Raw genomic sequence first — 14956 nt, 5'->3', positions numbered from 1 at the left:
AATGGAGACACTGGCAAAAGATATCTACGAGAAAAAGCAAAAACACAGGTACTTCACAGGAGCAGTTGGTCAAGCAAAAGAGCTTGCGACTCACTGTTGGATATGCGAAACTAGTTTTTCTGCGGACAACGAAAAAGTCTTGGATCACTGCCATTTCTCAAATCAGTTTCTTGGCTGGGCTCACTCAAAGTGTAACCTACAGCGCAGAACACAGAGCTTCGTCCCCATAATCGCCCACAACTTGTCAGGATATGACTTGCATCATGTTGTAAAGAGTCTACATCACTGCAACCCTAACAATAAATTTTCAATAATACCTCAAACTGATGAGAATTATATCAGTTTTAGCTTTAAAGTTTGGATCAAAGATATTGTGAACAAAAATCAAAACGTCATACCCATATACGAAGAACTTCGCTTTATCGATTCTCTTCGCTTCATGCAATCGTCTTTAGATAAACTAGTTCAGTCTTTGCCTGAAGACAGTTTCGATATACTCGATAACCATTTCGAATAATGTGACCAAATGATGTGAAACTACTGCACGGTAAAGGATTCTACCCCTACTCCTACATGGACACCTTCAGAAAATTCAAGCTAAAAAAATTGCCGCCTAAGAAGTGCTGGGTCGACAAACTCAAATCAGGAAAAGTGACAATAACCGAAGCTGACTACGAAAAAGCAAAGCTGATCTTCGAAAAATTTGATTGTAGAAACATGGGTGAATATCACGATCTGTACTTGACAGTCAACACCTACAGCTCGCCTGCTGGTTTGAGCGGCTACGAGCAGTCTGTCTGGACTCGTACAGCTTGGAATGTGCTCAATATCTATCAGCACCACACTTAGCGGGCGATGACTTTCTGAAGATATGTCAACCCGACCTGGAACTTCTCACAGATCGCAACCATCTTGATATAGCAGAAGAATTGTTGCGAGGGGGTATGTCCTCGGTATACACAAAAAGACTGTTCACGCCAAACAACAAATATCTGGAACGTTTTGATGACACGCAAAAATCAACATATGGTCTCACCATAGACGCTAATAACCTCTATGGTGGGATCATGAAGGATTTCTGCTTGCCACTCAATTCCTTCCAGACGGACACAGAAGTGACGATTGAACAAATTTCGCAAACTCCAGACGACGCTGAATTTGGATATATCGTCTGCGTCGACTTGGACTACCCCGACTCAATTCACGATGCTCACCAAGATTTTCCAATGGCACCCACCCGAGAACCTGTAGACAGCATGTGGTTGAGTAGTTAACAGTTGGACCTTTTGGAAGAATATCATCTCCCAAAAGTTTCAAAGTGCAACAAACTGCTTCAAACACTCTATGATAAGTAGGATTATACACTACACTATGCAACGTTGAAGATTTATGAACGAAACGGCCTTAAAGTTTCAAAACTGCACAAGGTGCTCAAGTTCAGACAATCAAAGTGGATGGCAAAGTATATCGAACTGAACACAAGATTGCGGCAAGCAGCAACCAGCAAAATTGCTGAAAACTTCTTCAAACTCATGAACAACTCTGCTTTTGGAAAGTGTTGTGAAAGCATGCGAAATCGAGTTAACGCTTTCCTGGTCCGAGATGAACGAGCTCTCCTCAACCACACAGATAAGTTTAACATGAAATCCTTTAAAATTTTTGATGAAAACATGGCAGTCGTGACTACAAGAAAAACGAAAATAAACTGGGTGAAACCTACAATAGTTGGTGCTTCAATTCTGGATCTTTCAAAAGCATTCATGTTTCGATTTCACTACGAGAATATGAAACAGTGGTTTAAGTGTGAACTTTTATACTCTGATACGGACTCACTTACCTATGCTGTTGATTGTGATGACTTGTATGAGGAGCTAGCACGAGCAGAAGTCAACACAGAATTCGATTTCTCCAACTACCCTTCTGATAACGCATTGTACAACACAGAAAATCACATGGTAACTCTCAAATTCAAAGACGAACTGGCAGGGGTGGTAATGGAAGAGTTCTGTGGCTTGAAACCCAAAATGTATTCAATACAAACGAAGGGTATGTGTAACATTATATTTTATTAAAACAAATTCCAGTTTTGAAACTAACCAAATTCATGGAAGCGTCTTTTTAATATAACAGGAACATTGAAACCTAGATTAGGAAAGCACATAGATTAAAAAAGAAAATGGATTGATTGTAATGTTCTTTCAGACTGTCAGTAGAAAAGTGGATAGGGAATAACACATGAGGGGCAAAAGCAACTAAAGCACGAGGTCTTCAAGAGAGTATTGGACAGCGGGGAAATTGTCCGCGTCAAAAATGTGACCATCAAATCAGAGAAACATGAGTTGATGACACTGGAACAAAACAGAGTTGCGCTTTCGGCCTACTGTGACAAGCGGTTTTACCTTGAGCCAATAAACTCCCTACCATTTGGACATAAAAATATTAGAGAATTTGCATTTCACAATGTTATATTAAATGATTGGGATTGGGAGTCAGAAAACGAAAGCGACTTGGATTCAATTTCACAACCAACCCCGGAAAATGTGATATCTGAAAACAATAGCTTTTCTCCCCCGATCCAGGATTCAATCAGCCCGATTATTCAGAAAGTGAGCTTGATCAAGATCTTGTTGACTGGAATGAACCCTACGCAATTTCCCCGCCAGCCCTTGACAATTCTTTTCTAGAATTGGAAGCAGTTGAAAGCGAAGCAAGCAATAATAGTGATATGTCTGATTTATCTTCAAGTAATAGTCTTATAATAGAACCAACACCAAAACGCAGACGTCTAGTATTATACAATTCAAGCAGTGAAGATAACTGATAACTTACATTTAGTTGTAGTTGATGTGCATGGATAAATTATAAAAGCATTCATATAAACTAAATACAAATTAATGTAAAAATTGAAACTTTATTATAAAAAGAAGACAAATAAAAGGTTTCTCTAACGCCGTTTTATCGGGATTCCACGACGACTAAGAATAATTTCCATGGGGGAATGACTTTTAACATGGTTAGTCAAACCATTTTGCTGGGTAAAAACTTTGAAACAAATTTTACACCTTAAAACAGGGTTTTGGATAATTGGAGGGGGCGCAATAACTGCTGAATTTTCACACTGGTGGTATCGTGTGTCAATTAAACGCCAAATTTTCTGATTGCAGTTTTCACATTGATATCTAAAATTGTTGGGGTGTATTTCTTCAAAATGAGTAAAAAGATCTTTAGAATTTAAAAATTTCGAGCGACACAGAAAGCAGTCCAACAAGCAACGTTTTCGCCTTGGTGACATTTGGAATTCGTATTCTGGTATTGGGTGTGTAGGTTCTGTATTACTGTGGGTAAAATGTTGAAATGGGCCCAGACCAAAACAAGATTAAAGTACCCTGGCGCAGACATATGACGAATTCACTTTCAAAGCAAAAGCGGTGGTAGTTAAAATGGCTTCAAGCCCAAAGCGGCAAACCAGTCACGCAAGTGGAGGGAAAATGGTTTCCTAAGATTAGTTTCATGCATGGCAGGGGAAATAAGGAGAAAGAATTTCAAAGTGTCCCACCCTGTAGTTTGCCCAGGAAGACACTTGTGTCCCCCCCTCGTAGTGTTCACGGGAAGACACATATGCCCCCCCCGTAGTTTGCCCAGAAAGACACATGACTACTGTTAGCATATGCATCCATTAGGCAACAGAGATGCCGATATCGTGGCAGCCATCCATATTTATATATTCCAGTGCTTTTTGGGGCAAAAATGTCTTGAAATACAAAAATTCAGCCACGGACAAACTTTTGACCGGCCTGTTCTGGGTTTATCCAGATATGTTTTTAGATGCTGCTCATGCTGATCACATGCCTCCTCACGAATATTTCATAGAAGACGACGAATGGGAAGTAGCCAATCTGGAGGAAGCATTCCTTAGCAATGGAAGAGTTGGCTACCAGATTGTATACACTCTGCATTTGAAAAGAAAACCTCTGTTCTACTCCATGATTCTGATTCTACCCATTATGACTATCTACTTTTTGTCTGGTCTTTCCTTCTTTTTGCCCTCTGACACTGGTGAGAAAGTGGCATTTGCAATGACAGTGTTACTGGCTCAGGTGGTGGCTTTTGCAACCTTGAGTGACATCTTCCCCAGTTCTAACAATGTGCCCCTGCTATTGCACTTTGTAAGCGTCATCATGTTGCATATGACTCTTCTTTGTCTCATGTCTGTGACCGGTTAGTATCATCAATTGAAAGCCTGTAAACAGATTTCATTAAAATCACACTTTCCCAAAAAGGTGACATTTCTGAATATTGCGCGTTCAAGACCAAAAATATGTCCAGATCGAATATGAATGCACGAGGGGGAGGAAGGTGCGTTCAACATTACATGTTCTGAAAACACCAGTAAACGCACGAAGATCTGGACAGAGGCAAATTTGAACGCACGAAAATCTGAAAATAGTGGCCCTCTGTAGAACTTAGAAAATCTGACTTTTAACACGTGTCGCAATTGAAAATGACAAAACTTGAATTTCAAAAACTGGTTAAGAACAGTTTTTTATTAAAAATATTGATTTGCAACTCAACGTGACTTGATGAACTGGATATATATGGAACAAAATTGAGTGCTCTAGAAGTTGAGTAGTTGCAATATGGATTTTTTGAGGAGGACCAAGTTTATAAAAAACAATTTAATATCAGTGTTTACTTCAGTATAATCAAACTTGATATATTGATAGCAAATATCGCGGTGCACAAAACAAAAAACATTGTTGAGAAATTTGAACCAAAACCAGAGCACCGACGAACCGCGATCAGATAAAGCGAACTAATTGTGAGTTACTTGGAGCTCTTCTATTGTACACAGATTTTCTATTGATAGAGAATAGTTGCTTTCTTTTGAGCAAATTTGGTTACAAAAATAAAATTTTGAAGCATTTTTTGTAATCTTAATATCGGTAAATTTTTTGTTTATTTTTCTGTAAATTTCTTATGTTTTCTGTTTAATTGCTCTCAAACAAAGTTTGCAGCAATTATATTATTCCTGTCGGTCTTTTTCGCTTGACCGATTTTTTGTCTGACGCCTCTGACTTTTCGTCCTCAAACACGGGATAAACAGGTATAGCTTAGTGCCACCGGGCATTAAGTGCTCTTAGGGCTTTTCAGCTCTGTTTCAGCTCAAACTGTTTGCGAGATTTATATTTATGGTGTCATGGGCGGTTCTTAGAGGTTGAAAACACCCCCACATTTGACACCCCCACTATTGCTCCCAACCATCCCACCGCGCTGTTGCCCCTCCCAACCCCACTGTTGACCAATACCCCTCCCCATCAACCCCAGTGCAACCCCTCCCCCCCTGGCTACTGACGAACAACCGATCGGTTAGACCATGCAAATTTATACTAACTTTAATTTTTTCAAGGTTTCTGTAAATTTTTGCCATTTTTATGTTAATTCAGCCCTAGTTATCACGGAATCTCCTCTTGGGTTTTACAATAGGTTACTGCATAGCCTCTAGTGGTAGTGAAATGGTTTCAACATTTTAACATAACAAATCTTAGCTTGTTTTTGGCAAACAGTGCAATTTTTTTGTTATTTTTTATATTTATTTTTCATTATTCACGTCTTTCCAGACGCAGGAGACACAAAACCTTCTTAAGGGGTTGATTGTGTGTTACTCAAAAATTATTTTTGCCGTGGAATAGCTTTCCATTTTTTAAAATGACAAAGTTTAGCAATTTTTTGATAGAACTTGCACTTTTTTCAAGTTTTTCGATTTTTGGGTTTTTATAATTCTCCAGCCTCAAGAACCAATGATTCTTCTGCAGGTTTGAGAACAAGTTTCTGTATACCTTCTAAATGTAATGGAATGTTTTTCAAGATTTCAACACCACGAATTTCAGCATTTCTTTGCCAAATTTTGCAATTTTTTTTCAATTTTATTTTGTCATATATTGTCATTGTTCGATTTTTTCAGCCTAAAAAAAGTCTCCGTTTGATAACGCGTTAATGGAACCTGTTTCTTGGCCATGGAATAGAATCAAAATTTATTATCACAAATTTTAGCAGTTTTTTATGTAACTTGCATTTTTTTCAAGTTTTATAAATTTTTCGACATTTTTACATATTTCCAGCCTCAAAAGTCACATAACATCTCTAGGGTTGGATTAAAAGTTAACGCATAGCTTCTAGATGCAATTAATTCTTTCAAAGATTTTGATATCAGCAATTGTAGAAAAATATTTGCATTTTTTTCAAGTTTTTTGAATCTTTTTGATTTTTTCAAATTTTTTTAAATAATTTTTCCGAAACCATTGTCCTAGCGACCTCCTCCATGGTTCGATGATAAGATGTCGCAGAGTTTTTAGAGCTTTGGAATTTTAATCAATATTTTCATGACTCCAGCTTTAGCATTTTTTTGGTAGAATTTAATTATTTTCAAACTTTCGGAAAATTATTATCATTTTCCAAGTTTATGGATCTTTACGAGCCGGTGAAACTTATTACAGCTTGAACTAGGGATGTTAGACATTCTTTCAAGACAATGAAATGGTTTTAAAGATTTTAATATCTTGAATTTTTGCAACATTTTGTTAAACTTCGCTATAGTTCTCAAAACTTTTGAATATTTTTGTCCTTTTCCTGAGTTTAACGATCATTCCTGGCCAACGAAGCTATTCAGGTCTTGCAGGGTATGACCATGCAAACTTATTCTAACTTTAATTTTTTCAAGGTTTCTGTAAATTTTTGCCATTTTAATGTTAATTCAGCCCTAGGTATCACGGAATCTCCTCTTGGGTTTTACAATAGGTTACTGCATAGCCTCTAGTGGTAGTGAAATGGTTTCAACATTTTAACATAACAAATCTTAGCTTGTTTTTGGCAAACAGTGCAATTTTTTTGTGGTTTTTTATATTTATTTTTCATTATTCACGTCTTTCCAGACGCAAGAGACACAAAACCTTCTTAAGGGGTTGATTGTGTGTTACTCAAAAATTATTTTTGCCGTGGAATAGCTTTCCATTTTTTAAAATGACAAAGTTTAGCAATTTTTTGATAGAACTTGCACTTTTTTCAAGTTTTTCGATTTTTGGGTTTTTTATAACTCTCCAGCCTCAAGAACCAATGATTCTTCTGCAGGTTTGAGAACAAGTTTCTGTATACCTTCTAAATGTAATGGAATGTTTTTCAAGATTTCAACACCACGAATTTCAGCATTTTTTTTTGCCAAATTTTGCAATTTTTTTTCAATTTTATTTTGTCATATATTGTCTTTGTTCAAGTTTTTCAGCCTAATAAAGTCTCCGTTTGATAACGCGTTAATGGAAACTGTTTCTTGGCCATGGAATAGAATCAAATTTTATTATCACAAATTTTAGCAGTTTTTTATGTAACTTGCATTTTTTTCAATTTTTATAAATTTCTCGGAATTTTTTCATATTTCCAGCCTCAAAAGTCACATAACATCTCTAGGGTTGGATTAAAAATTAACGCATAGCTTCTAGATGCAATTAATTCTTTCAAAGATTTTGATATCAGCAATTGTAGAAAAATATTTGCATTTTTTTCAAGTTTTTTGAATCCTTTTGACTTTTTCAAATTTTTTAAAATAATTTTTCCGAAACCATTGTCCTAGCGACCTCCTCCATGGTTCGATGATAAGATGTCGCAGAGTTTTTAGAGCTTTGGAATTTTAATCAATATTTTCATGACTCCAGCTTTAGCATTTTTTTGGTAGAATTTAATTATTTTCAAAATTTCGGAAAATTATTATCATTTTCCAAGTTTATGGATCTTTACGAGCCGGTGAAACTTATTACAGCTTGAATTAGGGATGTTAGACATTCTTTCAAGACAATGAAATGGTTTTAAAGATTTTAATATCTTGCATTGTTGCAACATTTTGTTAAATTTCGCTATAGTTCTCAAAACTTTTGAATACTTTTGTCCTTTTCCTGAGTTTAACGATCATTCCTGGCCAGCGAAGCTATTCAGGTCTTGCAGGGTATGTGTTATCACTTCAGAGAAAAAAAATGTTTTGATCGTTTTAAGTGCAAAATCCGGAAGCTTTTCTTTTAAACTTTGAAATTACTAACAAAGCTAGAAAACTAAAAATTGCAGAATTGAATCAAGCGAAAGCTAGCCTCGCTAAACCCTGGCTAGCTTCGGACGAAGCGAACCGCTCACCGTTCGTTTGAGAGCAATTTGCCTCAAGTCAATCGGTTATGTCTACTATTTTGATGTAATTTAACCGCTTGAAATAATTCATTTTTTCAACTTGAGTTTGTAATAGATGTCTGAGAGCTGTCAAGCCTTTTTTCAATTTGTTAGCGTACTGATCTCTAATCCGTTGACCACCGAAGCAAAATACAGAATGCTGCTGTGGTGCTCTTGACTCGCCTCCGGAGACTTTTAACAGTTGGAATGGTTGGGAGACAGTGTTGGTTGCATTCAAACGTTAAACTATGCAGCAGTAGTTGAAAAAGAGGATGAGAAGATGATTCGACTTATTTGACAAAGTGTCGAAGCCTGACTGAGAAAGAGAGAGACTGTTTGTGAGAAAAGTTGTTGGAACTGGATTGCGAGTTGAGTTTCAGCTCAAATGGTAAGATTGTCGACGTTTAGGTTATCTATAGTGTGGAGTATTGAAGGAGAGTAAACAGCCAAGAATGAAAGTTATTTGAGCCTCAGTTTAAAGTACTTGAGGATAGAGGTTTAGAGTTTTGTATTAGCTTCCTGAGTCAAAAATAATTTCTACATGACTTTGAACAGGATCAAGAGTGTTGAGACGCACAGTGAAGAGCTTAGTGAGAGGTGAGAGTTTTTTCAATCATAGATATTTGCGAACTGAGAGGACTCTAATTCTGAAATTCTACTACCTTATGATGGTACACATACTGCAGTTGAGTGAAAACAGGCAATGGGGTTGAAATTTCGCTTATTGAGAGGTTTGTTTATGGGACTTGCGACGCGGTTTTGGGAGATCATCACCAGGTAGGGTTTTTCGTCGGGCAGCATAAACGAAGGTTTATTTTCTTGAGCTGAAGCTGACTCTTTTGTAGTACAAAATACTAGGAGGCACAGTATTTGGCTAAAAAGAACTATCTGATAGACAGAAAAATGAAGTAGGTGAGACGCTAAGAGATTGTGTGCAAAAAAATAAGGCAATTTTTTTCAGACCAGAGCAGTTGGAGCTCCGATAAAGCAAGCAGATTGTTGTAAACTTGAAGCTGAGAAACAGATCATCAGACAGTGTGTGGATTTACTAAAAATGAATGACGAGCAAGCAGATCAGTTGATATCGAGTACGTTAGGAGAGATAATTAGAGAAGATAAATTAGACTCAAAATAGATGGTTATTGAAAAAAAATATTAACCACAGATTGGGCTACTGTTGGGCGCTGGAAAATTTTCAAAGAAAGCTGCCGGATATGGACGCTGCGGGACATGGAATCAAGGGAAAAATTTGGATTGGGCAGCGAGCAACGTCAACTCAAGTGGAACAAATGAAGAGAACGAGAGCGAAAAAGAGAGAGAGAGAGAGAGAGAGAGAGAGAGAAATAGATATAGCCAGAAAATTGGAAAGAAGATCGAGAGTGCAGTTAAGCGTTGCTACAGATTGAAAAATGAAATTTAATGCTACGGTATGCCAAAATTGAAAAGTACTTTTCAAGGTTTCGTGTAAAAGGCATACCGCTCATCCGCGACCAAGCGATCATGATAACACTGCTTCATAAATAATTCTGAAAAACAATGCTCCAATGACGAAGAGAAGGAAGCCAGGTCTCCCTCTCTGTCCAATGAACTGTTTTGGTGTACACTGGAGGAAATAAGAAACAACCTCAATTTTTGAACATCTGGATTTTCATCATTAGCAGGTGGTCAAATCATTAGGAAAGAGATCGAGCCATCCGGAGATTTTTTTGCCGAATGCCTTATAAAAGAAAGATTTAGACCAGATGAAACTTCGGAGATTGATATTCTCATTGGGTATGTGTAATCAAAACTAGAAGCAGTTTTGTTAATAGTGTTGGAGAACATTATTATTATTGGAAACAGATGACAGTTTGGTTGAGGCAGTCAATTTTCAAGAAAAACTACAAGTGCTTTTCACAGCTTCAGATGATTTTATGGTGTGCAGGGCTGCATCAGATTTTCCTCAATTTGGCTTAGCATTCGCATTGGTTGACATGATTGACAGATACTTTTCATAAACACAATGGTTTGGCAGGAACTGTTGGCCGCGTGCCTTGTGTAGAAGTGGGGAGCAACGAAGGCACCAATATGCGAACAAATTCAAGAATTAGGTTCAACAATTGCCTGGTTTGGTCTGCATTAAGAAACATTATAGCTATTTAGAAATCTTGCTTGTTCTGATGATGTGTATCCTAGAGACCTTTTGGACCATTCACAAAGTCTACGGGGCCTAGACATTAATGGAAACGGGAAAGATATGGAAACATTCAACTCTTTTACGTACTGAACGATTGGTAAATGTGAATTCACACAGGAAATGTGAGATGTTCCTGGTGGGGCAAAAACTGAGTGATATGGGGAAGAAAAACATTTGGCCAGAAACATCGTCGAGAATACTAAGACGTTTGAAGTTCTGTAAACAAAAAAGTATGTGTTTTAAGGGGAGGTATATAAGAGCTATTTGTTGGGACTGAATAAAATTTGAGAACCTAATTAAAGGAGGCAGGCTCAAACTACCGGAATTTAAATAACTGCAAAATAACGACACAATAATTGACCACGGAGTCAACGCATTGCATGACTTGACAACCAATGAGTTTAGTGTCACCAAAACCAATTATTGGACTTTTCCTTACCATTTTTGAGTAAAATTTGACCCCGAAAACTCGAAATTTCTTTAAGTTTCATAAAAGAAATTGGGACGACCGAATTTTTTGACCCTCAACTGATATCTGTGACTGGAGAGATACTGAAATTTGAATGATTCAATAAAGGGCGTGTCAGGGAAAACGATATGTGGATAGAAGAAGCAGACCCAGATGATAAGGGATTTGGACTGCGAGCGGCCTATTAGTTTGTCAACCAGAGTCAACGTTCAGCAGACAGATGTCATACATTACGCTCTGACACCTTGACCAACTTAGGAAACAGAAAGAAGGAAGTAAATTTAAAGCGGGAAGCGTGGTTCCTACTAGTTGAATTTGAGGGAAAGTCTACAATAAAATAATGAAGATCACTCAGAGGTCAATTTGTTTGACGAGTGACATTGAATCTAATATGCTGACACAGATGACAAAATAGTGCAGGGAAGAGGTGCCGTGGCAGCTCGGCTAGGATTTAGTAGGTCATCAATTGAAGCAATGGGAAGAAGAAATGTCGCGAGTTGATGCGTAGATTTCATTTCAAGTTCCTCTTAATCATCCCATCTAACCAACTAGTATAATTTTTTTTTCATACAGGCTTTTCTTGTCCAATTGCTGGTCCATGTTGTACAACAATCAATTTTAATGAGCTCCTTTTGTCTCATTGGTCTTAAAACAAACGCGTTGAAGAATCTAATAGAAGCCTTTTCCAACCGACAGCCGTTCAAAGGTTGAAGAAGTACCAGTAATTGTGAACAGAAACTTTTTTCTTATCTTTAATGACTACTACGCAGAACAAAAATACCATTCTCGTCAATCTATTAGAAATGTAAGTTTATCCAGAACAGTTGATTCTATGTTTATCGGAATGTTGTTTTAATGGAAGTTTTGTAGTGATGGTCATGGCCAGGATTTACAATGAAAGATTTTGTTGGTTAAAATAACTAATAAAATGATGATGAGAAGTACCGAAAGCAGCGCTGAGTTAGTTTTTTTCTCGTGTGTTAAATATTCTATGTCATTACAAATTGGGCAAGTCTTTCAGGCTTTTTAAAAATTCTTTTGAAGTTAGTGATTATGTTCTTTATTTGTCTTCAGACGCTTTAAACTGTCGTATGTGCTGTATTTGCTGTTTAAAGTACTGTTAATTTTCATTTGTCATTAGCAATTGTTCACAGAATGATCCTATAGATGAAATGTAAAATTTTGTGTCCATGCCGTTGAAAAAAATTAGCAAGATGCGCTTGAAACTCAAATGTATGATACCCAGATAAATAACCATTTGAGCCAAAAAGAAGCTTTACCCAACAACGGTAGTAGGATTGACCGAAAAGAAGAATTTAATTAACAACTATTTGGGCGACTATTAATTTTGAAGGGTACGCTTGGCAAACTTGAATTTTATCCCAAAATGTCAAAATTTGAATCGATGAAAATTTGATTTAAAAATTGGCTACCAACAAATTGGTATTTACAATTTTGTCTTGCAACTCAAAGCCATTTTGAGAACCGGATATATATGGAATACACTTGACGATTGAGCGAATGGAAGGTTGATTTTCCGAGTTGATGAGGTTTGATGATGTTCAGGTGTTCCCCGCAGCAACTTGAAAAAGTGACAGCAATCAATGCAGGACATTTTTTCTTGTCATTTTTAGGAAAATTTAGCAAATAAAAAGCACAAATGCAGCAATAAGTTCACAAATAAGGCAAAATTCATGAGTTGAGAGATTGGCCGAATAATTTTGATTGTCAGAAGTCTGACTCTGCTTTCGTTTTAGTTTGAATAGCTTTAATAGGGGCCAGTAATGTATATAAAGGGCGATTTTAAAATCGTGACAAAACTGTAACAGACGAAGTCCATAGATGCGAAGTGAACAAACCCTTCTTTGGCATTTAATATACGTTGATCCTTGATAACTTAATTAGAAGTAGAACGGTAAGATCACAACGACAACAAAATAACAGAGATAAAGCTTATGAGTTGACGTGTAAAGAATTGTCGAAACAAAAACATTGAAAGAGATGAACCTATTCAACAAACCGAGAACACCGGAGTACCGCAATCAGATTCAGCGTCTAAATTGAGAGTTATTGAAGTACTAGTATTGTGGAAAAATTTTTATCGTGACAGAAAACATTAGTTCTTGTTTCATTGATTTTGGTTAAAGAGATAAAAATGTGGACCAACTCTTAGGATAAAATTTTTTGTCGAATTTTTGTTATAATTTTGTGATCTTTTAGGATTTTTTATGTATTCGTTTGTTTTGACCTGATTGCTGGCATTATATCCGTGTTTAGACTTCTTGCGTTTGCAAAAACTAGTGAATGCGGCAAAAACGTGGGGATAAAAGAGTCCTCCAATAGATTTCTGAGAGTTATCAAACCACCCTTCAATTTGCTAGTTTTGGGCGCTTATCCGCCCCCAGCTTGTCAGCCTAAAATTAATTGAAACAAAAATCACAATTTTTCATCAGTATATACTCACTTTTTCAACACACAAAAAAAACGCACAAAAGTTTTTGAATGCACGAGGTCTGGACATGCGAGCTTTCAAACGCACGAAAAACACATGGAATTTTTTGAACTCACGAAGATCTAGTGAACGCACGAAAATCAGAAAATACTCACAATTGAACGCACGAAGAAACGCGATTTGTTTTGAACGTACGAAAATCTGGACATGGAGGTTTTGTCGGTGACGGTCTAGATATGCCTACTTCTGCACCTCTGCCAGGGAAGCATGTAGCCAATTGCTTGAAGGGTTCAGCTTCATTTGTTATTGACAAGTAAATTTAATTTCTGGCCGTATTTGTCTCTTGCTATTTGGTTGCTCTGAAACAAAGTTTGAATTGGGTGTTGTTGGCCTCAATGTCATTTTTGTTTGCTTGATTTTTTGGATGATGATTATTTAATCTTCCGTCCCCAAAAACGCATTAAACTGGTAAAACATGGGTGCAATACGTGTCTGTGCAGTTGTCATAGCACTCAACTCGTCTGTTATTAAACTTTTCACCGAAACCCCTGAATATGTATAGGCTCATGATTTGAAGATTGTCGAAAGTTTGGACCCTACTTTTGTTCTTTCCCCTGTCTTTGACCTCCCCCACCCCAGCACCCACCCAGTGCGAAGCTAACCATCTTTTATTGAGCTTAAACTAGGTTAAGCCAGCCTATCGCCAGCCATTCGTGTGAGCGCAATTCGTCCGATGGTAGTCGGTGGTGATTAAATAAATTTTTGAAATTTAAGGTCCGCGACAAAAACTTTCGTGAAGCATAACTTTTTAAACGACTAATTTAAAAGGATTTTAGTTGTTTGTCTGACTCACAACGGCTGGAAACACTGGATGAGTCGGGGTTTGCGAAAACTAATTGCATCCAAGTGGCTCAAACTTATCGGATTAACTCCCTTTTCCTCGAAGGGTAACAAGCTGAAGTTCAAATTCCAGACTAACAAACACCGACCATCAGAAGCATCAGTCGTAATTGACAGACTTGGAACTAGTCCATATGGAGTGGCCTTCGATGGCGACCAGGAGAAATTGAGAATCGAGAAAGAAAAGAATGATTTGCAGTGGAGATTTCTGGCAGTTGTTGCCGATCGGGTGTTCCTCATCGTTCACATCGTGATTTTGAGTGTAAACATTGGCTTTTTCCTCTTCAAGTTTTTAATCTAGTCTGTTCGAGGTGGAAGGGTTTATAATTTATTTCAAGTTATCCGCTACAGATACTAATTCACAGGTTTTGTAAAAGTTACTAAATTGATTTCTTTAAATTGATTAAATTAACTAATTTACTTGTAAAAGTCATTAACCACGCAAATGAATTAATTCCTGTTTATATATAAATTCATTTCTGGTCTTGTTTTTAAAGCTACAACCTGTAATATTATTTTTGTTCGAGCCTATTTGTAAAAAATAATCCAATAAAATGCAGTCGGACGGACATTACTTGATGATAAATTGATACAATCCAAAAATGTTGAAAATAATTTCATCAGAAATTCTTTATTCATCTAACACGTCACTAGTACCATGACGAAATTTTGGAGAAATCTCACAGAAATGCAGAGCAAAAAACACATCTTTTTCTTTTGAAATATGGATGTAAATTAAATAGATAATGGTCTTGTT

General features: G+C 36.9%; 1 protein-coding gene across 1 annotated transcript in view; it reads left to right on the top strand.

Moving 5' to 3' along the window:
• The window catches only part of LOC142355535 (neuronal acetylcholine receptor subunit beta-3-like), a 46530-nt gene extending 31848 nt beyond the window's left edge, over window positions 1-14682 (top strand). Inside the window, exons 2-3 of the mRNA XM_075407665.1 lie at window positions 3826-4218; window positions 14136-14682. Coding sequence (XP_075263780.1) covers window positions 3826-4218; window positions 14136-14500 — 758 coding nt within the window. The 3' untranslated portion in view covers window positions 14501-14682. The remainder of the gene's footprint in view (window positions 1-3825; window positions 4219-14135) is intronic.
• The last annotated feature ends 274 nt before the right edge of the window (window positions 14683-14956 follow it).

The sequence above is a fragment of the Convolutriloba macropyga genome, unplaced genomic scaffold, assembly GCF_964194025.1.
Source record: "Convolutriloba macropyga unplaced genomic scaffold, txConMacr16.3 SCAFFOLD_1213, whole genome shotgun sequence".
Lineage (NCBI taxonomy): Eukaryota > Metazoa > Xenacoelomorpha > Acoela > Convolutidae > Convolutriloba > Convolutriloba macropyga.
The sequence above is the reverse complement of the archived record's forward strand: the minus strand, read 5'-3'. Positions and strand labels throughout refer to the sequence as shown.